General features: G+C 37.2%; 1 protein-coding gene across 4 annotated transcripts in view; it reads right to left on the bottom strand.

Annotated features, from left to right (window-relative positions):
• Positions 1-23,561, bottom strand: part of EPS15 (epidermal growth factor receptor pathway substrate 15) — a 165,746-nt gene that overhangs the window by 77,493 nt on the left and 64,692 nt on the right. For 3 of the 4 annotated variants that reach the window (XM_082370521.1, XM_082370519.1, XM_082370522.1), the window contains 4 exons: positions 17,950-18,150; positions 16,958-17,103; positions 15,201-15,357; positions 10,879-10,964 (listed from right to left, as the gene is read on the bottom strand). In XM_082370521.1, coding sequence (XP_082226647.1) covers positions 10,879-10,964; positions 15,201-15,357; positions 16,958-17,103; positions 17,950-18,150 — 590 coding nt within the window. The remainder of the gene's footprint in view (positions 1-10,878; positions 10,965-15,200; positions 15,358-16,957; positions 17,104-17,949; positions 18,151-23,561) is intronic. The other variant, XM_082370520.1, reaches the window with a different exon arrangement.

The following is a 23,561-nucleotide window of genomic DNA, read 5'->3' as shown; positions in this document are numbered from 1 at the left end:
ACACAAGAACAGGTTGGCAAAATACGAAAAATCAGTCCATTAACCTTCAGGTCCCTGTAAGGATTAAAAATCCTCTTGCCTACAAAATCTTCTTCTATAGTCTCCAAAATAAGCTATTATTCAGAAGATCATTTGCTTTATTTCAACATTTAGTGATGGTTTCTAGTCTGCCATAAACTTTGCAGGAATTAAGTCTGGGAAATATTCTAATATTTATAACAAACTTTGATTTATTCATTCAACCAACTAACCTGTACTGAAATTCTGTGGTGTCAGGCACTGTGTGCATTAATTTCTAGACATATCCAAATGAATAAGACAGAGACCCTGTCCTGAAGGAGTTCAAATTAAAACAAAAAAAAGACACATTAAAAAAAAAGATCAGGACTTCCCTGGTGGCACAGTGGTTAAGAATCCACCTGTCAATGCAGGGGACACAGTTCGATCCCTGGTCTGGGAAGATCTCACATGCTGTGGAGCAACTAAGCCCGTGCACCACATCTACTGACTCTGTGGTCTAGGGCCCGCTTCCCGCAACTACTAAGCCTGTGTGCTGCAACTACTGAAGCCCTCGTGCTGACAGCCCATGCTCTGCAGCAAGAGAAGCCACTGCAATGAGGAGCCCCCACCCTGCAACGAAGAGTAGCCCCTGCTCGCCACAACTAGAGAAAGCCCATGGGCAGTAACAAAGACCTAATGCAGCCAAAAGACTAAAAAAGAAAAAAAAAAAGACCACACTAAAATGTGGTGAGTACTATTATAAAGGAATAAAGACTCTGTAAGTAGAAAGGAAAGAGGAACTAGCAATCAAGGTTTCAGGGAAGGTTTGACAAAGGAGATGATATTTAAGCTGGGCCTTAAAGCAGGAATAAAACTTTACAAGGTAAAAGGTGTGCTCAGGCAAAGGGGAAGAGTAGGATCAGAGGCACAGAAGAATAAAAACTGGTGGCACATTGAGCTGAGAGGTAATAAGCCCACCCACCATATGGCTAGAGAAGAGGAATGAAACTGAAATGGTCGATTAGAGCACTATGTGGAACACTGAGAGAGAGTACAAGAGCAAACACATGGTATCTGTTCTAGGAGCTTCGCAGCAAGGGTCCCCAACCCCCAGGCCACAGACTGGTACCGGTCTGTAGCCTGTTAGGAAACGGGCCGCACAACAGGAGGTGAGCGGCGGGCAAGCCAGCGAAGCTTCATCTGTATTTCCAGCTGCTCCCCATCGCTTGCATTACCGCCTGAGCTCCGCCTCCTGTCAGATCAGCAGCTGTATTAGGTTCTCATAGGAGCGCGAACCCTACTGTGAACTGCGCGTGTGAAAGATCTAGGTTGCGCGCTCCTTAGGAGAATCTAATGCCTGATGATCTGAGGTGGAGCTGAGGCGGTGATGCTACTAGCACTGGGGAGCGGCTGCAAATACAGATTAACATTAGCAGAGAGGTTTGACTGCACAGAGACCATAATAAATCAACTGCTTGTAGACATATCAAAACCCTATTAGTGAGTGGCAAGTGACAATTAAGCTGCACGTGGTGGCAGGTTTTATAGTGGCAAGTGAGTTGATGTACTTCAATTGTACAGCTGCATGTGGTAGCAGGCTTTAAGTCAGAATCCGACACTTGTTTTAGTCTGCGCGTGGCCCGCCCATTATTTTATTTACCACTTCCATCTGCACCTCTTTCCCCGCACTGCACACTTGTCTCGGTCACAGTTGTGGTAAGCCCACAAGCTAACCCTAGCCAAAATGAGTAAAAAACAAATGTCACTAGAGAGCTTCTTTGAAAAGGGGGACAGACCCAATGATGAAACAGCAGAAAACTCTAAGACTACCAACAAAAAGAAAACTGTATTTAAAAGAAAACACCAAGAATCCTACTTAAATTACGGGTTCATTGCAACAGGTGATTGACATTCTCCAAGCCCGCTTTGTATAATATGTGGAGACCGGTTATCCAACGCAGCCATGAAACCTTCAAAACTGCTTTGCCACATGGAGACCAAGCACCCTGCATTAAAAAACAAGCCTTTGGAGTTTTTCAAAAGGAAAAAATGTGAACATGAAAAACAGAAGCAATTATTGAAGGCCACCACTTCATCAAATGTGTCTGCACTGACAGCATCGTTCTTAGTGTCTAGCCGCATGGCTAAAGCTAAGAAGCCCTTTACTATTGGTGAAGAGTTGATTCTGCCTGCTGCTAGGAACATTTGTCATGAACTTTTAGGAGAGGCTGCAGTTCAAAAGGTGGCACATGTTCCTCTTTCGGCTAGCACCCTAACTAGACAAATTGATGAAACAGCAGAGGATATTAAGGCACAATTGTTAGAGAGGATTAATGAGTCACCGTGGTACACAATCCAGATTGACAAGTCTCCCAATGTTGACAACAAGGCAACAATGCTTGTTTTTGTGCGATATATTTTTCAGGAGGATGTGCATGAGGATATGTTATGTGCACTTTTGTTGCCAACCAACACCACAGCGGCAGAACTATTCAAGTCTCTGAATGATTACATATCAGGAAAACTGAATGGGTCATTTTGTGTCAGTATATGCATGGGCGGAGCAGCTGCCATGACTGGACGACCTTCTGGTTTCACTACTCGGGTCAAAGAGGTCGTTTCTGAATGTGAGTCTACGCACTCTGTCATCCATAGAGAAACGCTGGGTAGCGGAAAAATGTCACCTGAGCTTAACAATGTTTTGCAGGATATCATTAAAATTATCAACCACATTAAGGTACACGCCCTTAACTCACGTCTGTTTGCGCAGCTCTGCAAGGAGATGGACGCAGAGCACACACGTCTTCTCTTATACACAGAAGTGAGATGGCTTTCTAAAGGTAGATCACTGGCCAGAGCTTTTGAGTTAAGAGAGCTGCTCCAGAGATTTCTTTTAGAAAAACGGTCACCACTGGAAGCACATTTCAGTGCCACAGAATGGGTCGCAAAACTTGCTTACTTGTGTGACATATTCAACCTGCTCAATGAACTCAATCTGTCACTTCAGGGGAGAACAACAACGGTGTTCAAGTCACAGATAAAGTGGCTGCATTCAAAGCCAAACTGGAATTATGGGGGCGACGAGTGAACACTGGGATTTTTGACATGTTTCAAACATTGGCAGAGATTTTGAAAGAGACTGAGCCAGGGCCTTCTTTCTCCCAGCTGGTGCATGATCACCTATCTCAGCTTTCAAGACTTTGAGCATTACTTCCCAACCACAAAAGACCCCCAAACTGGGAAGGAATGGATCTGCGACCCATTTGTGAATAAGCCAGGTGAATCGAATTTGTCCGTGCTAAAAGAGGATCAACTGGTTGAGATCGCAAATGACATTGGCCTTAAAAGTATGTTTGAGACAACCTCAAATCTCCATATGTTCTGGATGAAAGCTAAGGCGGAATATCCTGAGATTGCCACAAAAAGCACTGAAAAGGCTGCTTCCATTTCCAACACCCTATCTTTGTGAAGCAGGGTTTTCTGCAGTGACAGCAGCCAAAATGAGATTACGGAGTAGACTGGACATAAGCAACACACTTCGGGTGTCACTGTCTCCCGTCACCCCCAGATGGGGCCATCTAGTTGCAGGAAAACAAGCTCAGGGATCCCACTGATTCTGCATTATGTTGAGTTGTATAATTATTTCCTTATATATTGCAATGTAATAATAATAGAAATAAAGTACACAATAAATGTAATGCACTTGAATCATTCCGAAACCATCCCCCCTAACCCCCAACCCTGGGTCCGTGGAAAAACTGTCTTCCACAAAACCGGTCCCTGGTGCCAAAAAGGCTGGGGACTGCTGCTTTACAGTATCATAGTGGGAGATGATCCTACTTTATTGTGGGAAGTAGCTAAGACAGAAGAATGGTCAGGATGCCAAGAGAGCACCGCGAAGGAAGAGATTTTACGCCATACTCAGAAAAGTGAACTGAGGTAAGGGCTAAAACTAGACAGAAAAAGCAGAAAGGACAGGACAGATTTCAACAATACTGAACAAATTATTTTCTCTATATATCTATTATATAAGCTATATATATTGTATCTATTACATAAGCTAAGCAGTAGGGATTAACAGTGAGCAAGCAAACAGTCCCTATGATTAAGAAGTACATAGTCTAGTGAGATATCCAAATAAAACAGACAATTATGCTATGACAAGTGTAAATTTTAAAACTATGTAAGATAGGCTCTTAAATAAGATTTGATAGGTATGGGGGTTGGGAAGGGGAAGGTTTCCAGAGGAAATAACATCTAAGGTGAGATCTGAAGGATGAGGAGGAGTTGATCAGGCAAAGGAGGTGAGGACGTAGGAATGATTTCAAGAAACATCTCAAAAATAGAAGAATAAAAATGAGAAGAAAAATATCAGGTTTCTAGCTTGAGTGACAATAAATGGTGATGTCACTGAGAAAGGGAAATAAAAGAGACAAGGATAGTGGTCAGGGGAAAATTAGGAAGTCAGGTCCTACTGAACATTCAGATGAAAACACTAGTTGGGCAATGAAAAATATAGGTGTTCAGCTCAGGTGAGAGATCCACGTATTTGATAAGATTATTTTATAACCATTGTTTTCCCTTAAGTTAAAAATATACTAATTTAATCTGATTTACATAATTAAATCCCTATATAGCAAATGTTGAAGGAATCATATAAAAAACTTAAAGAAACAAATGACAGAAAGTCATCCTGCCTCAAGCTCCCAATGTCCTATATTTTCAACTAGAAACAATTTGGTGAACTAGGGAAGAAAACAACATCTCATTTTCTGACTGATAACAAAGAACATTCTTTACCCAACCAACTCTTGAGATTATATATAGTTTTTTATATCTCCATTGATTTTCAACGCTCAGAACAAGTTATTATTCTAAGAAACATTCTTGGGGCTTCCCTGGTGGCACAGTGGTTAAGAATCCGCCTGCCAATGCGGGGGACATGGGTTCCAGCCCTGGTCCGGGAAGAGCCCACATGCCACGGAGCAACTAAGCCCGTGCACCACAACTATTGAGCCTGTGCTCTAGAGCCCGTGAGCCACAACTACTAAACCCACATGTCACAACTACTGAAGCCTGTGAGCTTAGAGCCCACACACCACAACAAAGAGTAGCCCCTACTTGCCGCAGTTAGAGAAAGCCCGCGTGCAGTAACGAAGACCCAACGCAGCCAAAAGTAAATAAACAAATAAAACAAAATAAACATTCCTTTTTTCATTATGCTTTTCCGTGTTTTCCAAATTTTTATGAGTATATATTATAACCATCACTGAGGGGGAAAAAGCAAATCTTGTAAAGCACCATATTCATTACATTCTCATTACAGTACCATATTATGTACGTCGTTTATTTGCAGGTTTGATCCCTGGACTAAAATTAAATATCTTCATCTGAAAACCAAACAAATAAGAAGGAGCTAATCTTCTGCCAGATGACAATTTAGTAAAAGCCACAAACAAAATCTGTTTAAATTCTTTTTTCCTATTTTGTAGTTATACACGTCACCGTCTGATATATTAATAAAAGATTTAAAGGCTAAAGAGTAATACCATTGCACAGAAAAAATAGTCATTCACAGTAACAAAAGTCAAGGTTTATAATGTAATGTGTTAAAGACTTGGTGGTAGTGACTTAATACAACCATTTACAAAACTGAATTTTAACAACCATAATTTTAGCATGGGTAGATGAGCCTTATTATGACATTACTGAAGTTGACAGATGATGGAAGTTTGCCTACACTATAGATCTCACCTAAAATAAAAGCCTAGGGAAAATATTTTCACAAGTGTCAAGTATAAACGTATTACACATTTATAAAATGTGACTACAATTTAAAACTTAATAAGGTTTTGAAGCACTATGATTTTCTTAATAAGACAGTCACAAAATGTTAGATTTTTTTTTATGTGTTTAGCTGTAATTCACTATATAAGACTGCCACTAGTACAACTTAACATTATGGTAACTAGAAGTTACTGAAAGCTCAGTTTATCAAAACGTAACTAATACAGTAAGTCCCTTACATACGAACAAGTTCCAATCCGAGAGCACATTCGTAAGTCCAATTTATTCGTAAGACCAACAAAGTTAGCCTAGGTACCCAACTAACACAATCGGCTATATAGTACTGTACTGTAACAAGTTTATAATACTTTTCACACAAATAATACATAAAAAACAAAAAAAACCACGAAAAATAAAGAAAACATTTTTAATCCTACAGTACAGTACCTTGAAAAGTACAGTAGTACAGTACAACAGCTGGCATACAGGGGCTGTTGGCAGTACCAGCTACATCACTGCTGCTTTTTACACTTGCTTCCAGACAACCTGGGCTTGAAATAAAGATACTGTACTACTGTACTCTGTAAGTACTGTAAAGTACACAGAAGCACAACCACTTGTAGAGGATGCACACACGTGTCAATGTACGCCAGACACGTGAACTAACTTATGTGACTGGACATGTGAACACATGTTCACATCTTTGAAAGTTCGCAACTTGAAGGTTCGTATGTAGGGGACTTACTGTATTACAAATGTTTGTATCGGCAAGGACATTTTATGTACGATGCTCTACTTCCTATTAAAACTCATTACAAAAATATTTCATAAGTAAAATAACTACTGTTGAAATCAAGCAAGCCCTAGAATACTGGGGTATGTGTCTATTTTCATAGGCTTGAGAGGCACAGATGACAAGTATTTTCAAATCTAGCTACTATTTTTTTTAAATTAATTAATTAATTTATTTATTTTTGGCTGTGTTGGGTCTTTGTTTCTGTGTGAGGGCTTTCTCTAGTTGCGGCAAGCGGGGGCCACTCTTCATCGCGGTGCGCAGGCCTCTCACTATCGAGGTCTCTCTTGTTGTGGAGCACAGGCTCCAGACGCGCAGGCTCAGTAGGTGTGGCTCACGGGCCTAGTTGCTCCACGGCATGTGGGATCTTCCCAGACCAGGGCTCGAACCCATGTCCCCTGCAATGGCAGGCAGATTCTCAACCACTGCGCCACCAGGGAAGACCCAAATCTAGCTATTATTAAATGCACATTTCTCATAAGTCAAGCAAAAATGCTAATGGGCCGTTTATAGACCATATGAAATGAAGTCTATACACCATTATAGACTGAGTAATCATATGTTTACATTTTTTTCAAACCAAAGTAAAAATGTTCTAAATCTTAATGAAAAGCTGTCTTATATAATAGAAAAAAATGTAGAACTAGAACTATACAACCAGGTTTGGGTGCCAGCCAGCACTTTTGCTGACCTGAGTATGACTTTGATTTTTTTCCCCCATGAATAAAAAAGAAATTGGATTATGTAATCTCCAAGGGTTTGTTTTCATTCGTTTGTTTTTTGATTTCAATACTAAAAGCTTTATGTAATAGGCAAAGGCCAATTTTTGAGCTGGAAATAGAATTTGGTAGAATTCAGTAGAAGGCAGATAAGTAAAAACTGAACAATCCCGTTTAAAAAGCTGCCCAGACTAAGGTTACAGAATGTCAAGACATACTGTTCAAATTGGCAGATGATACTAAGGGCGATCACTGAAATTACTGTGGATTTGAAGCTATACTGCTTTCTATAGACATTTACTCTCAGAATTCATTCCTCCTTCTGGCAGAATTTTCATGTGGGGATACCCCCTCCTCCATGTGGTCTCGGTGGCAAACTAGCCGCCCCCACCCCGACCCCGCAGCTCAGGACAGAGCTCATGACAAGTCAGCAAACAATACAGCCTTGGCCACTGACTGTTTCAATAGGTGGGACCCTAAACCAGTCCAATCAGATTGAATCTTAGGATTTGTTCAGGAACCGCCACAAGAGAGTAACTCCACTAAATCTGAAATAATAGGTACATGAGACTCAGACGTGCAATAACCCCCTTGACAACGTAACAGGAAAGCCTATCTGAGAATGGAACCATGCAGTGGAAGTGGAAACAAGAAATGGAGAGAGCACGAGAACTGATTATATCATTTGAGCCCCAGTACGAAGCTACGCTTTAAGCCATCCCTACCTCTAGGAGGTCTTAGTTTCACAAGTAAATAAATTCACTCTTAGTCTGGGTTGAGTTCTTTCTTGCAACTGAAAAAAATCATAATTAAGTTTCTCTACAATAATCTCAATGTAGTCTCATGGATGAGGAAAGATCTTTCCCAAGTTCTTGTCATATAACCCAGCTAAATCATTTAATCCCCTTATGTCTCAATATCATCAACAAAATAAAGTATCAGCCATTATCTGCTTTAAAGTATTGTGAAGGTTAAAAAAAAATGTTTGTGTAAGTAAAATGATATTTAAATCCAATGCCCTGTAGATGGAAAAATGGTCTCACTATTTAAAAAGTAATTTAAGGAGGTCATTTTTACAATGAGTATTACTATAAAAAGTTTCTAGGTAACAAGGGAATTAGGAAATACCAACAGGACCTGCTGTATTTAGATTCAAATCTAATTGTATTCAAGTCTGTTTCTACACAGTACGTGAGTATAAGAAAGAAAATCCAACTCCAAATCAAGCAGTCCTGAGATCAGGTATTAGTTCTATTGCTTACAGGTTTGTATGACTTTGGGTAAAATAACGTCTCTAAGCATCTTAACTCCGTACCTATAAAACAGAACAGTAATATCTATCTCAAGTTACAAGGTTTTCGTGAGGATCAAATGAGATAACAAGTTATGAAAGCTCTTGGCATGGTGTCTGCATTTAACATTCCTTCCATACAATGTATTAAATAATAATTTTTTCCTATTGTTATTCAAATGTCTGAAGTTGGAGGAAAACTGTATTTCAGGGGAAAGGGAGGGGCAAATTAGGAGTTTGGGACTAACATACACACACTACTCTATATAAAATAGATAACCAACAAGCACCTACTATATAGCACAGGGAACTACACTCAATATTTTGTAATAACCTATAAGCGAAAAGAATCTGAAAAAGAATAGGTATATATATGTATAACTGACCCACTTTGCTGTACACCTGAAACTAACGCAACATTGTAAATCAACTATACTTCAACAAAAATAAATTTTAAAAAAACTTCCAAAAAAAAAAGAAAACTGTACTTCATTCATTCCAAGATATATTGATACCTATTTCACTGTCCAAAATCAAATAGCACCTTATAGTTGTTGGAATGCCATTGTTTATTTGGCAGTGTTTTCTTCTTTTTTCAGTGCTACATAATAGTACATCCTGCAGTTAAAGGTTGCCTTAGATTTATTATTTTTTTTAAACACATTATTGGAGTATAATTGCTTTACAATGGTGTGTTAGTTTGTGCTTTATAACAAAGTGAATCAGCCATACATATACATATATTCCCATATCTCCTCCCTCTTGTGTCTCCCTGCTACCCTCCCTATCCCACACCTCTAGGTGGTCACAATGAACCGAGCTATCTCCCTGTGCTATGTGGCTGCCTCCCACTAGCTATCTATTTTACATTTAGTAGTGTATATATGTCCATGTCCATGCCACTCTCTCACTTCGTCCCAGCTTACCCTTCCCCCTCCCCGTGTCCTCAAGTACATTCTCTATGTCTGCATCTTTATTCCTGTACTGCCGGTAAGTTCTTCAGAACCCTTTTTTTTTTTTTTAAGATTCCATATATGTGTGTTAGCATACAGTATTTGTTTTTCTCTTTCTGACTTACTTCACTCTGTATGACAGACTCTAGGTCCATCCACCTCATTACAAATAACTCAATTTTGTTCCTTTTTATGGCTGAGTAATATTCCATTGTATACATGTGCCACATCTTCTTTATCCATTCATCTGCCAATGGACATTTAGGTTGTTTCCATGTCCTGGCTATTGTAAACTGTGCTGCAATGAACATTTTGGTACATGACTCTTTTTGAATTATGGTTTTCTCAGGGTATATGCCCAGTAGTGGGATTGCTGGGTCATATGGTAGTTCTATGTTTAGTTTTTTAAGGAACCTCCGTACTGTTCTCCATAGTGATTGTATCAATTTACATTCCTACCAACAATGCAGGAGGGTTCCCTTTTCTCCACACCCTTTCCAGCATTTATTGTTTCTAGATTTTTTGATAATGGCCATTCTGACTAGTGTGAGGTGATACCTCATTGTAGTTTTTATTTGCATTTCTCTAATAATTAGTGATGTTAAGCATCTTTTCATGTGCCTCTTGGCCATCTGTATGTCTTCTTTGGTGAAATGCCTATTTAGGTCTTCTGCCCATTTTTTAATTGTATTGTTTGTTTCTTTGATATTGAGCTCCATGAGCTGTTTGTATATATCAGAAATTAATCCTTGTCTGTTGCTTCGTTTGCAAATATTTTCTCCCATTCTGAGGGTTGTCTTTTCATCTTGTTTATGGTTTCCTTTGCTGTGCAAAAGCTTTTAAGTTTCATTAGGTCCCATTTGTTTATTTTCGTTTTTACTTTCATTACTCTAAGAGGTGGGTCAAAAAAGATCTTGCTGTGGTTTATGTCAGAGAGTTTTTCCTATGTTTTCCTCTATGAGTTTTATAGTGCCTGGTCTTACATTTAGGTCTTTAATCCATTTGGAGTTTATTTTTGTGTATGGTGTTAGGGAGTGTTCTAATTTCATTCTTTTACATGTAGCTGTCCAGTTTTCCCAGCACCATTTACTGAAGAGGCTGTCTTTTCTCCATCGTATGTTCTTGCTTCCTGTGTCGTAAATTAGGTGACCATATATGCATGGGTTTATCTCTGGGCTTTCTATTTGCCTTAGATTTAATAAGGTACACTGATTACCATATTAAGAACCATAGTCCTTAACCAAATAAAGTAGTACTTACCCAAGATATACATTAGAAACAGAAAAGAGTGTGTGCATGTATTTATATAATCAGGTATAATTTTACTTTACATACCTCTGTAGGTCAACTATTTCATTGTTAAGGGTATCTAGCTCCTTAATAGCAGAGAAATCTGCGACAGGACTTGATCCTGTGATGTTCTAAAAACAAAGAGTTCACAATTATAACATTATTACTATAAAATTGCATGTGGCAAAGCATTAAAAATGTTTAAAAGCACTATATGGATACATATTTTATGGTATTACTAACACTTTTAATTCACTTAAGAAAACCCTATCTAGTGCAATTTTACACACACACACACACACACACACACAGGCAGTTATATACTAAGACATTTTCCCTTAAACTCTCTAAAAGCTGTTGTTCTATAATATATACCACCACTTGAGATCCCAATGTCTTCATCACGTGATCTTAGCCTGTCTAGAATGTTGCAGTAAAGCAGATATCAGATTTATAAACTAATTCCTCCACTGAAGCATAAATTTCTTGGGGAGGTGAATTGTGATTTATTTGTATTTGTATTAAATAAATGGTGGTTGATCTTATTTAATTCAACAAGTATTTACTTTTATTAAATACTTTCAGTGTCTATTTAAAGTAAAACCAACCGCTCAGCATGTTCCATAGTAAATATTAATATCACCATACATGAAACTGTCTTATATGACATCCTTTACATATGGTTTTCTTTCAATAATGGAGGTGTCAAAATTAGTCTCTGAATGGTATCTGTATTTAGAAAACCTAGCTGGATTTATTCTGGGCTCTGCTCTTTTACTAGCTGCATGATCTTCACTGCAGAACAGGGAAATAATCTCTGCCCTGCCCACTTTAAAAATTAAATAAATACTGCATATGAAGTCCCCCTACAAACTTTATGATATTTTATAAATGTAAGCTATTATTATACTTAACTTCCTCAACAGAATATGCTCTTGAAAGTTGGAAAGGCTCCCAATGACTTGCTTCCACCCTGGCTCAGTCCCCTTTGTGAACCATTTTTGATGCCTTATATAGCTGGCTGAAGTCAAGACAAAAAGATAACTGCTCCTTCAAACACCTGACCTACACCCAATGCTACAACCAAACTGACAAATAACAGGATGATCATCATTAGGAAATGTTAAAACTGAGGCCTAAACATGTAAAACTAAAATATGTTGAGGACCTTATTAGGAGAACATAAAACTTAGTATTATACTTATGTTGCTGTGAACTTAAGGTATGTCACCAACTTGCACAACAGAAGAAGAAACCTAAAAGTTCACAGTATCCTATCTGCTCACATTTATATAATGGTTTACAAATTTACTAAGTACTAATCTGAAAACTGGTCTGTAGGTAGGGCAGATATTATTATTAACCCCATTTTAGAGCTAAGGAAACATATTAAATGACTTGCTTAAAGTTGAACCCAGCTAGCTAATAGGCGATATTGATCAGGAGACTTCTAATCAAATTCAAGTGCTATTTCACATCATGCCCCTTGGCACCTGCATATTAAGATCATTTAGGTAAATGAAACCATTACCCTAAAAGCCAACTTGATAAACAGGTACATCAATAAAATGTGGTAAATAATTCCTTCTGTATTTCTTTATGCTATACTGCATAACCATCCTCATATGTTTTGTTTTGTTTTGACTATCAATACCAAAACTCATCCGTTAGGATTCAATTAACTCTATTCTCAATTTTATATTAATTACAGATTTGTACCAAATATACCTCTTACTATGTTTTACTATTATGTGTTTCACTGACACATAGACCCTTATCATTCTAAAAAGTCAGAAATTTTAAAGTGGGTTTCTGAATGTGACAAGTATTTACTAGGATTTTAACTCTGCCCAAACTTGACTTATGAGCTAATTAAGCCTGGCCAGACAATTTGAAAGGCGAACAAAATGAAAAATTAGCACTTAGTCTCACTTTTATCACCAAGAGTAACTTACATCACGTAAGTGCTACTGAGAAATTTGCTATCAGAGGTGCAAGCAAACCAAGAAACTCAGGACTCCCATACCTGTTCTGTCACTCTAACTCAAAAAAAGTGACTCACATTGACAGTCTTTCACTATTAAAAATATCATCAAATAAGAAGAGTGAGACAAATAAGTTTAACTTCAAACAAGTTATAAGGTAATACCATAGATGACTCCAGAATGAAGATTAGTGTACTTAGTTGGTACTGAAAAGTGTACTTGTGTCACTCTCAATTGCTGACACAAAAATTAAACTCCTGTTCTAGAGCAATAAAATAACATGCAATCAGGAAGCACAGAAAAAGTTCGGCTAACAGTATATAAAGTATAAGAAGGGCATATGAAGAAAAATGTACCATGTCCCCTTCTTGCAAAATATTTTCTCTCACCTTGTTTTGTGTATTACACAAAAATTCCACTTTGGTGATTTTAAGTGGATCAGAGAGCTTAGGGAAGGCAAGTTAAAATGCACACAAGGACCAAGTGACAGACATGTGACAAAAGCATGCTGTTTAGGTATTTTCTCTGCATTAACTTTGAGGCATAAACAACCTCTAATTTCAAAATGTATCTTGTAAACCAAAAACCATAATGCTAAAAAAGGCATAAAGTAAAGCTCTAACCTTGAGAGAGTAGAGTTAAGAAACTGACAGTACAAGAAAGGCGAAAAGCAGAGTGCTGCAGAATGGAAAAAATAGTCCAAACTAGAAAAAACACAGAAAGGAAAGCAACATTCAAAAAAGGATTAGTCAAAGCTGCAAAAAAATGCAGTTCTAAAAAAATTAGATTATAAAGAGAAAAGAGATTATTTGAAAGACAAAACAAATGCAAATTTTAATTTTTAAGGTTAAAATTTTTGGTTATAGATAAGACAACAGTGATAAAATCCCATTTTAATTAATAATACTGATATCTGACATGGACGAAAGTATCTATGCTCTAGTGAATGGACTTCAGTAAATCTACTTAATTGAAAATTCTGTAGAGCAGATGCAACTCGAAGTGTCTACTAATGTTACAGAGACTTCAATGAACAAACAATTTGCTTCAGAAAGTTCTGCTGTATGTGTATTTTGTGTTGGTGGGAGACTCAGTGGGTATAAAATGAAGGCAGCGAGGAAAAAAAGCAGTCTACATAGGTGAAAGAAGATGAAACAACACAGCGTTCCATAACTGAGATACAGTTAGAGCAGGGGGCATAAATACAAATTTGTAACCTTTATCTTTCTGGGTGGCATCACTTTTAGCCTTCTCTACAACTTAGGGAACCCATGTCCTACATCAAAAGAAATTTCAGAAATTCACAAAATGCTCCCCCCAAAACACTTACAAAGTAGATAAATTCAAGTAGTTACTTAACGTGAAAATAAGAATAAAAACTCTTATACATAACTTCTATACTTAGTGGCTATAAATTTCCATTTAGTTGACTTAGGAAAAAAATCCAATTTTGACTGTTACTAGATTTGTTAAAATGGGATTTTTTAACCTATGTGACAAAATTAATGCAAGACATTCTACTGACATTTTAAAGAGAACTCTCCTGATACCAAATACATGACAACTCCTATATATGTAACTCTGAAGAATCACCACATCCATGGTTACTTTGTAGGTCACAAGATACTTAAAGACACAAAGTATGGAGGGCAAACAGCCACTAGAGCATGCAAGTCCTTTTAAAGCTCTAATATAAGGCCAGGATATTATAAACCACAATATTAGGAAGGGTTTCTAGATGAGAAGAGAAAAATCAAAGTACAGCATTACTGAAACATGTAGTTTTGAAAATTCCCACTGCTGGCCAGAACCAAAAGTAGCTAAAACCTGTTTCTAGCTGTTCAGATATGAAATTCGGTTGTATGCTCAGGAATAGAGGGTCAGCTATATGGCAAAAACCACACAGACTTTTCCTGAACAAGTTTTTCTTTTCTTTTTTTTTTTTATGTAAAATTGACAACAAGCAATCATAATCTCCTAGATTTTGTTTTCAAATCTGTATTGTTTTCTCCAAGAGTGAATTATCAAATGAAATGCAATAATTTAATTCTTATAGGTTTCATTTAAAATTTACACTCTATTCATAAAAATTAATTCACAAATCCACGGGGGAAAAACAAGACCACATTTTCCAGTTTTAAGACCGGAAAGTATGGTTGTCGTATGTGTAATGAATGGTGGGATAAATGAGCTGTAGCCCTAGGATATCATACAAGGTATTCCAACATATTTATAGGCACAAATTAAACCGCAAACAGTATACTGCTCTGTTTCTAGCCAGATACATTTTCTCCACTACTCCATACAAATCGATTCTGTCACCTGACATAGCATTTGTTCTTTTCTATTAATGCATTAAGGTTTTCTTTTAAGTTGTCTTACCTTTTGTAAAGTGGCCCTATCTGATGGTGGAATCATCTCAGGAGTAAGAATGTGAGGAGGATCGATGCCCTTTATTAACTTTTGATTGATTAAGTGAAAAGCCAAGGCAAACTGATCTTTTGAAAGCTTCCCACAGTCCTTTGTGTCACATAATGCCCTGTACAAATAAACAAAATGAACAGTATGTAAATATCACAATTACCATTCTAAAAATCCAGGGGAAAATTAATATGGCTATGTAGCTTTGAAATAATCACCAGTTGAATTGAAAAATAAAGTCATACCAACTTATGGCTAGCCAAAAACTCACTGAAATGTTGGAAGAGAGATATCGGATAAAATGGTAAGAAAAAGAGACTGTTCACCTTGGTGCTGAGCAGGGCCCTCTAATTTGGGTTTGCTCTGTGCTTTCTTACCGATTTCGAGAACCGCTACAGAGTAAAAGCTGTGGTGGGCCAAAGAATTCCAACATTCTCTACTCCCAACATTTTCAACATTAAAAGATGTTAAAAATGAAACCTAAGTCTCAACAAATTTGGTTCATTAGTGGCATTAGAATGATTCTAAAACAAGCAAAATACTCCATGTCGGCTTGTTTCCTACAACTTTTGAAGTAGGAGGATGTCAGGATCACCGTTAAAGAAAAATAACAGCTGCAAATGGAGATCACGTGTGGAGAGAAGGCAGCAATCTGGAAACCTTTACAAAAATCACTTGAAGAGAAACAGCAGATGTTTTATTCTATTTGCTCCCCCCCCCCCTTTTTTTTAAGGTCAGCTTTCTAAAGTCCTGATCTGTTTGATTCATTGAAAACCAATGTGACCTGACGAAAAGACTATGGGCTACGGTGTCAAAGAAACCTTTAATTCCAGCTTTTCTACTTATTTCTTCTTGTGACATTGGCCATATTTTTTAACCTCTCCAAGCCTTAGTTTCTTCATCTATAAAGTAGAGATTACACCTATCTTGCAAGGTTACTGTGAGAATTAAAGACAAAGTACATAAAAAGTCTGGGCATAATAGCAAACCCATGACAGATGCCATTTATTCAGCATAGTGCCTAGCCTAGGCACTTGAAAGTGGCAGCTATCACTAGTTACATATATTTAATCTTTCCCAGTCTTGGGTTCTTGTTCCTTTTAAGGCAGATCTGCTGTCCTTTGTTCTTTTCTAAGTTCCTCTTTGCAACTATATGGTTCCACTTCTGATGTTTGCTGCCCCTTGAAAACCTCATGATAACTAACCTCGGTATAGTCAGGTGGATTGGCAGCAGGCACATTATAAAAAGCATTTTCATTATATTATCTCATTTAATGTGAAATTCACTAGAGACACTAAAGCTTGTCATTTTTTAAGGACCAAGTGTATAGTTCCCACGTAAAGGTATAAAAGTATACATATACCCTATAGAAAGAATTATACAAGTATAACTTGAAGATTCTGGGTTTGTTTTATATTGTTTAAATTTCAGAATTTTGGATTCTCCCTTAAAAACTGAAGTTTAATTAGTTGGTATAAACCAATGCTGGATTTTAACATTCTAATAACCATTAACTGACACCGTCAATCTAATAAAACTATAGGTAACCCATTCTCAAGCTTTTGTCCAGAAGAAATCATCAGACTTAAATGTTTCTCTACAAAGGATTCTAAACAAAAACTGTCCTACTTACAAATGCCTAAAAATAAGAATCTACAAAACTAGAGTTGATACAAAACCATATTTGTTTTTTAAATCAACTTAAATAAAGTCTTACCAAATATGGGCTAGTAAGGCAGAAGGTAAACCTGTCTTCAGGAAGATTTCACGGACTTCCAATCCAGACACAAATCCATCCATATCTTTATCAGTTTTCGAGAAGATTTCATCATATTTAGCTTTTTCTGCAGGGGATACAACCCACTACAGGAAAAATATATATATAGTATTTTCACCAAAATGAAACAAACTTTGAAGTGTCCCTCTTTCAGCCCATGACAGTAATTTTCACAAATTCTCTGCAATTCTACCCCACTAACTATAGCAACAGTGTGTCACTTCCATCACACCCCAATTGAAATGCTGTGATGAAGAGAAAATTACAGAATAAAAATATAGGTTAGCTATAGGGACTATACTAAAAGATGCCCATTTTACTTTTTTTTAAGTAATGAGTAAATTCAAGCACAGTTAACTCTTGACTTACGAATGACCACATTAAGATGCGTAACTAGGAGAGTCTACATAAACAAAAGATTCAGACAATTCTAAATCTCCATTTTTTTTTATAGTTTCATTCCCCGTTCTTAACTGTAGCCAAACTGGCTGATTTGCATATTCTGTCCTTATTTTCCTTTACTCAACCTAACAAGAAGCAGGTTGTAGGAAAAAAAAGGCCTTGAACAACCCCAAATTGGAAAATTTGATCCCAAAGAATCAAGAGTTAACTAGAGATTAAACAAACAAAACATCTATTAACTTTGCCAGGGCAAGCATGCCAGATTAACATGGAGTATCTTCTTTCTCCAACTTTAATTCCAGGTAGATCAAGGCAAAGCCAATGAAACATCCATATGACCTAAGTAAGGCCAAATGCAGGAGAGGATTATCTGTCTTCTCTAGGACATCACATTATATAGGTTCAACCAGAGGGAGCTCTGAATTTTTGATCCCTTTGATTGCTCCTTCCATCTTCATCAAGCAATCAACTGTTAAATGCCATGCATTTTGTTTTTTAAAAAAAGTCTTTTAACACTGATAAATCTATACCTGTCTTAATGGTGCTTTGGTAGGTAAAATGCCTACAGGTGGTAAGGAGTGGTAAGGTTCCTTGGCTGATGTTGAAGAGGGGATCAACCGCACAGAGCCTGATATACTGACCGTTTTCCTCTTAGAAGGTGGCACCAAGGCTGGAGGCAAGGACACTGGCACAGGTTCTTTCTCCAATGCGCAGTATACCAAAAACATGGCCTTCAAAACAGATGAACCACGGTCATATATATTAAAATCATTTAACAACATCCACCCATGAACTGATTATTGTTCAACAAAAAAACATCCTCAAGCTGCCTCAAATCCTTTTATTAAGAAATAAGGCTGGGAAGGAAAGAAAGAGGAAAAGAGGGAGAGATGAAAGGAAGGACGGAGAAAAGGAAATACATCAAAACTAAGCAACTTTTAGGAAGATATCCTAAGCAGTGAAAACTTAGACACACACCCTTCAAGTAAAGGTCTTGTAATGTCAAAAGAAAACAACCTGGGAAAAAAAATATTTACAAAGAAAGAATTAACTTCCCTAATATATAAAGAATACTTAGACATTAACAGAAAAAAACCACAAAATCCAGTAAGAAAATGGGCTAAGAGTATTAACAGATACTTTACAGAAAAGTATATATCACAAATGGCCCATCCTTTAACTTATAAAAATATGCTCACTTCCACTCCCAAGAAAACGGCAAGTTAAAACTATATGAAAATACCATTTTCCTTCTAATTGCAAAAGTCCAAAGTTTCATAACACAATTTGTTAGCTAGACTAGGCAAACAGGCACTCTCGTACATTGCTAGTGAGAGCTCAAACTGGTACCAAGACTACTGAAGCGTATTTTGGCAACATCTACCAAATTATTTATTTCCCTTTTGGCTCAGCAACTTGACATCTGGGAGTCTATCCTCAGATATCCTCTACCTGCCTGCATAGGAAATGCTGTATGAAATAGGTTTTTAATTATAGAATTGTTTGTATCAGCACCCAAGTGCTCATCAGCAAAGACTGGTTTAAAAAACTATGGTATACCCATACGATGAAATACTATCAAACAAACAAACCCCCCACCCGCCCAAAAAGAAGCAAATCCATGGGAAATATTCTGTATCTTAACTGCGGCGGTACCTTCACAGATACATACAATTGTCAAAACTCATCAAATTATATACTTGAATGCAGTGCATTGTATGTAAAGTCGTCCTTAATAAAGCTGACCAGAAAAAGAATCATGGAGCCCTCTGTGTGAAGAGATATCCAAGATACTATGTTAACATGAAAAAAGTATAGCGGTGAACAGTGTGTATGTATAATAATAATGTGTAACCTTTATGGTAAGGGGATAATAATTATTCATATCTGTTTCTGTTTTCCGTTAAGAAATTCTAGGAGGATAAACAAGAAAGGCAGGATAAATAAGAATATATAGAGTAGGCGTAAATGGAGCAGTTGATGGCAAGGATGGGACTGACGTTTTTTTCCTCTGAATATCTTCTTATATTGTACTGATTTCTGAACCATGAGAATGTATTACCTATTAAAATTATTTTTAATTATTAAATACAAAAAACCCCACAAACTTACTATTTCCAAAAGCTTGAAACTCCAGAAGGAAAACAATCTGGCTAGCACATACTTTCAACCAAATTCACAATATATGTAATATTATTAGCTTGGCACTGAGCTAAAAGAAGTGACTAACATGCACACTAAAGGTCAGCATTCCTCTTGCTACAGATGGGAGTCATTTCCTGGAAAAGTGGACACTTGAAGCAAAAAAGCTATGTCAGCCATCTGCTGCCAACAGACAACACAGTTTTTGAAAGTTAAAAAAATATATTACTAAGTTCATGTTGCCTTGAAAATAATTTTCCTGACAAAACTGAAGTCAAAAATTTTTCCACCAAATAAAATAGAAAAAGTGAACAATATACGGTTGAATTATGATTTTGTTTTCTTATTATATTGTACTTTATCCTAATCAAAGCATGTCATTGAAATAAATACAGCAACTAAATCAAATGATGTACAACGCTTGCCAAAAAAAAAAAAAAAAAAAAAAAAACCCTGGCCAGCAACTAGTTTTTAAACTGATATGTACTATGTACTAGCAAATGCATTTGCACAGCTAGAGATAGACACTTAACTAAGAAGCATTTCATATATCTTTTTGATGATTTCAAGGTAAATGCATCAAAAATAAACCTAAGCTTACTCATGGATAGAGACAGCAGGGAAAGAGGGGACTAGTTAGACTGTTGCAGTCAATTACCACTAGCTGTTCTCTTTCTTTGATTTTTTTCATCCTCTATGCTTTTAGGGAGTATTTCTAAAATTTCTGGCCATTAGAATCACCTGGAGGGCTTGTTAAAACACAGGTTTTTTGACACAACCCCAGAGATTCTTATTCAGTTGGTTTGAGGTACAGCCTGAGAATTTGCATTTCTAATAAGTTAACTGGTGATGTTGACATTGTTTATGGGAGACCATACTTTGAGAACCAGTATTTTAGGAGTTTCCTAAGGAGTTTTGTTTGCTCGTTGGTCTATTCAATCAGTTGAACTCCCAGTTTTAATTTCTAATAATAGCAAACTAGGATGAAAGTATCAGATGTTTGTTGTGTTTTCCAAGTAATACAGGTTTCCTTCATCAATTTAGTTCAACAAAACATTTACTGAAAAATTTCTAGCCAGCAGACACTGTGCTAGGCATTACAAATACAGAAGTGAAGAGATCTCTCATTTTTACAACCCAACAGAAGAAGCAGCAAACATGTAAAAAGTTAATTTCAGTGCAATGTAAACATGTTAAGAGAAAGAAAGAGAGATGTGTAATAAATCTCCAAGTGCCAAAAACTCTTCACATAATGAGGATCCAACAAATGCTACTGACAAAAATTTAGACCACCTTCAGTCTAAGAACTTACCTGACAGAAAAATTTAAGACTTAGTAAGAATGTAAAAACCAATAGATAGACAGGAAGACAGAATACAAGGTAAAAGGAGCATGAGTCTACCTCTCCAAAGAGTAGAGAAGGATAAGAGGGAAATTAATAGTGAAGAAACCTGGCGAACACCACCTTAACCAAGTGATGAAGGTTAACATCACCAGTGAAGGCATGTGGACATCATGTACCCCCCCCACCCCTGATAAATGCGACGAGAAAGATATTCTACATCTGTGGTACTCTTTCCAAAAACCCATACCCCCAGTCTAATCACGAGAAAAACATCAGACATACCCAGCTAGTACTCCTAGACAATGTCAAAGTTATTAAAAAAAAAAAAAAGCAACACTGAGAAACTATCATAGACTAGAGAGACTAAGTAGACATAGCAATTAAATGTAGTGTGGTACCCTAGAAGGGATCCTGGGACATAAAGGAAACACTGGTGAAATGCATATAAAGCCTAGAGTTCAATTAACAGTAATGTACCAATGTTGGTTTTAGTTTTGACATATGTACCATGGCAATGTAATATGTTAATAGTAGGGGAAGTGGGATGAGGGGTACTGAGGAAATCTCTGTACTCTATCTGCAACTTTTCTGTAAATTTAAAACCATTCCAAAATTTAAAGTTTATTTTTTAATAAATAAAAAAACAAAAACAAAAACATCATGATTGGAACTTCCCTGGTGGCGCAGTGGTTAAGAATCCACCTGCCAATGCAGGGGATATGGGTTCGATCCCTGGTCCGGAAAGATCCCACATGCCGTGGAGCAACTAAGCCTGTGCACCACAACTACTGAGGCTGTGCTCTAGAACCTGCTAGCCACAACTACAAAGCCCACGCACTGCAACTACTGAAGCCCACGCACCTCTAGGGCTCGCGTGCTGCAACCACTGAAGCCTGCACACCTAGAGCCCGTGCTCCGTAACAAGAGAATCCACTGCGATGAGAAGCCTGTGCACCACAACAAAGAGTAGCCCCCGCTCGCCGCAACTAGAGAAAAGCCCACATGCAGCAACAAAGACCCAAGGCAGCAAAAAAAACAAACAAACCAAAAAAAACCCAGCATTATCTAGAAGGCCCAGGCTCAGCCCTGGCTCTGCCACTAACTGATCTGCTTAGAGGAGCTAATTTACAGAATCTTGTCCAACTCTAAAAATCTATGAAAAAGCATAAGCATAAGCTCATTTACCAAATAGTAAATTACTAGATTTAGGGGGCTTCCCAGTAAGTTTGAAAGCCATGGTTTCAGGCTCAATAAAACAAAGAACTATTTCATAGAATAGGACTGCATACTGGTGGAACTCATCCCAACAAAGGGAACAATAAACTTTAACATGATTATTAGTCACTTCCCTTAGTTCAATACCAATACCATAATTTTATATACATTTTGAGTTTTCAAACAAATACCAGAGAGGAAAATTTGGCCCATTTGCAAAATGTCCCCTTAATGCCCTGTCAGAGACTCTCTCCTAAGCTAAGTCAGAAGTAAAACTCAGGGAGATGTATTTCTAATATCCTTATTCTCTAATCATAGAATTCATCAATGAGCAAATAGAATACCAATAATAGTCACAGACATTTAAAAAAATCAACAATCAAGGATATAGAAATTATTTTTTAAATCCACTTTATTTTTGTGTGTACACATACACACATGCCCCTCTCAAAAGTCATTTTATGAACTACAGAAGTGATTCCTGAAAGTAAGTCTTCAAAAGTCATTTTAGTTGTGGCCAGAACACCCAAGGCATGCTAAGGCTTGACTTTTACAAATTCAGTTAAAAAAACCCCCAAAAAACCTCCAAGATATTCTAGATTCTGGATTTTTAATTAAACCACTAGGTTTCAGAGAATATAAAAAAGCATTTACATTTGAAAAGAAATAAGGACCGTTCATTAAAGGTTCACAAAGCAAGAGGAGTTATACAAGTTAGAATATCTCACTAACTTCAACTTTATTTATTACAATTAAAAAAGTAAACCGACCAAAAATCCCATCTACGCTATAAAAGGAAAGAAAGAATTTGGTTTGGTTAAGAATTTTTAAAGATAAGTCTTCAACATAAAGACTCAGGTTCAACCAAGTTTTGGTTCATTAGTGAAATAAGAAGTTATTCTTTTTAAAAATCCATATTGTAATTCAAGAAACCAAATTAGAATTTCTCATTAACTTCATTTTTATTTATTCCCATTCAAAAAATAAACATACACTTTGGCTTCGGGACAAATGCCTGCATGTGGCCACATGTGCAGGAGAAAAGAGCTCCTGTATGCGTCCCAACATCTGAGGAGGGCCATGCTGACTTTTATCCAGGATGTTTTTTTCTTAAATAGCAGCACAGAGCCTTCCTTTTTCTGAATGCTCCCACATCATTTACTCTCTACTTTCTCAGGGTTTACCAAAGGTGACTGTATACAAGCTGCATTAACAAGACCTGGTAACAGGGCTCTTGGGACCTCTCTGCTCTGTTCCTGCTGGGGCGCCCAGTGAGGAAAACAAGACAAGATGGTGGAGTACAAGACCTTGAGCTCACTCCTCCCACAAGAACACCAAAATCACAACTAACTGCTGAACAATCATCAATAAAAAAGACTGGAACCTACCAAAAAAAGATATGCTACATCCAAAGACAAAGAGGAAATCACAACAAGATGG

The sequence above is a fragment of the Balaenoptera borealis genome (genome assembly GCF_965194805.1).
Source record: "Balaenoptera borealis genome assembly, chromosome: 1".
In the NCBI taxonomy this organism is placed as follows: Eukaryota; Metazoa; Chordata; class Mammalia; order Artiodactyla; family Balaenopteridae; genus Balaenoptera; species Balaenoptera borealis.
Note: the sequence above shows the minus strand (reverse complement) of the source record. Positions and strands in the feature narration are given on the sequence as shown.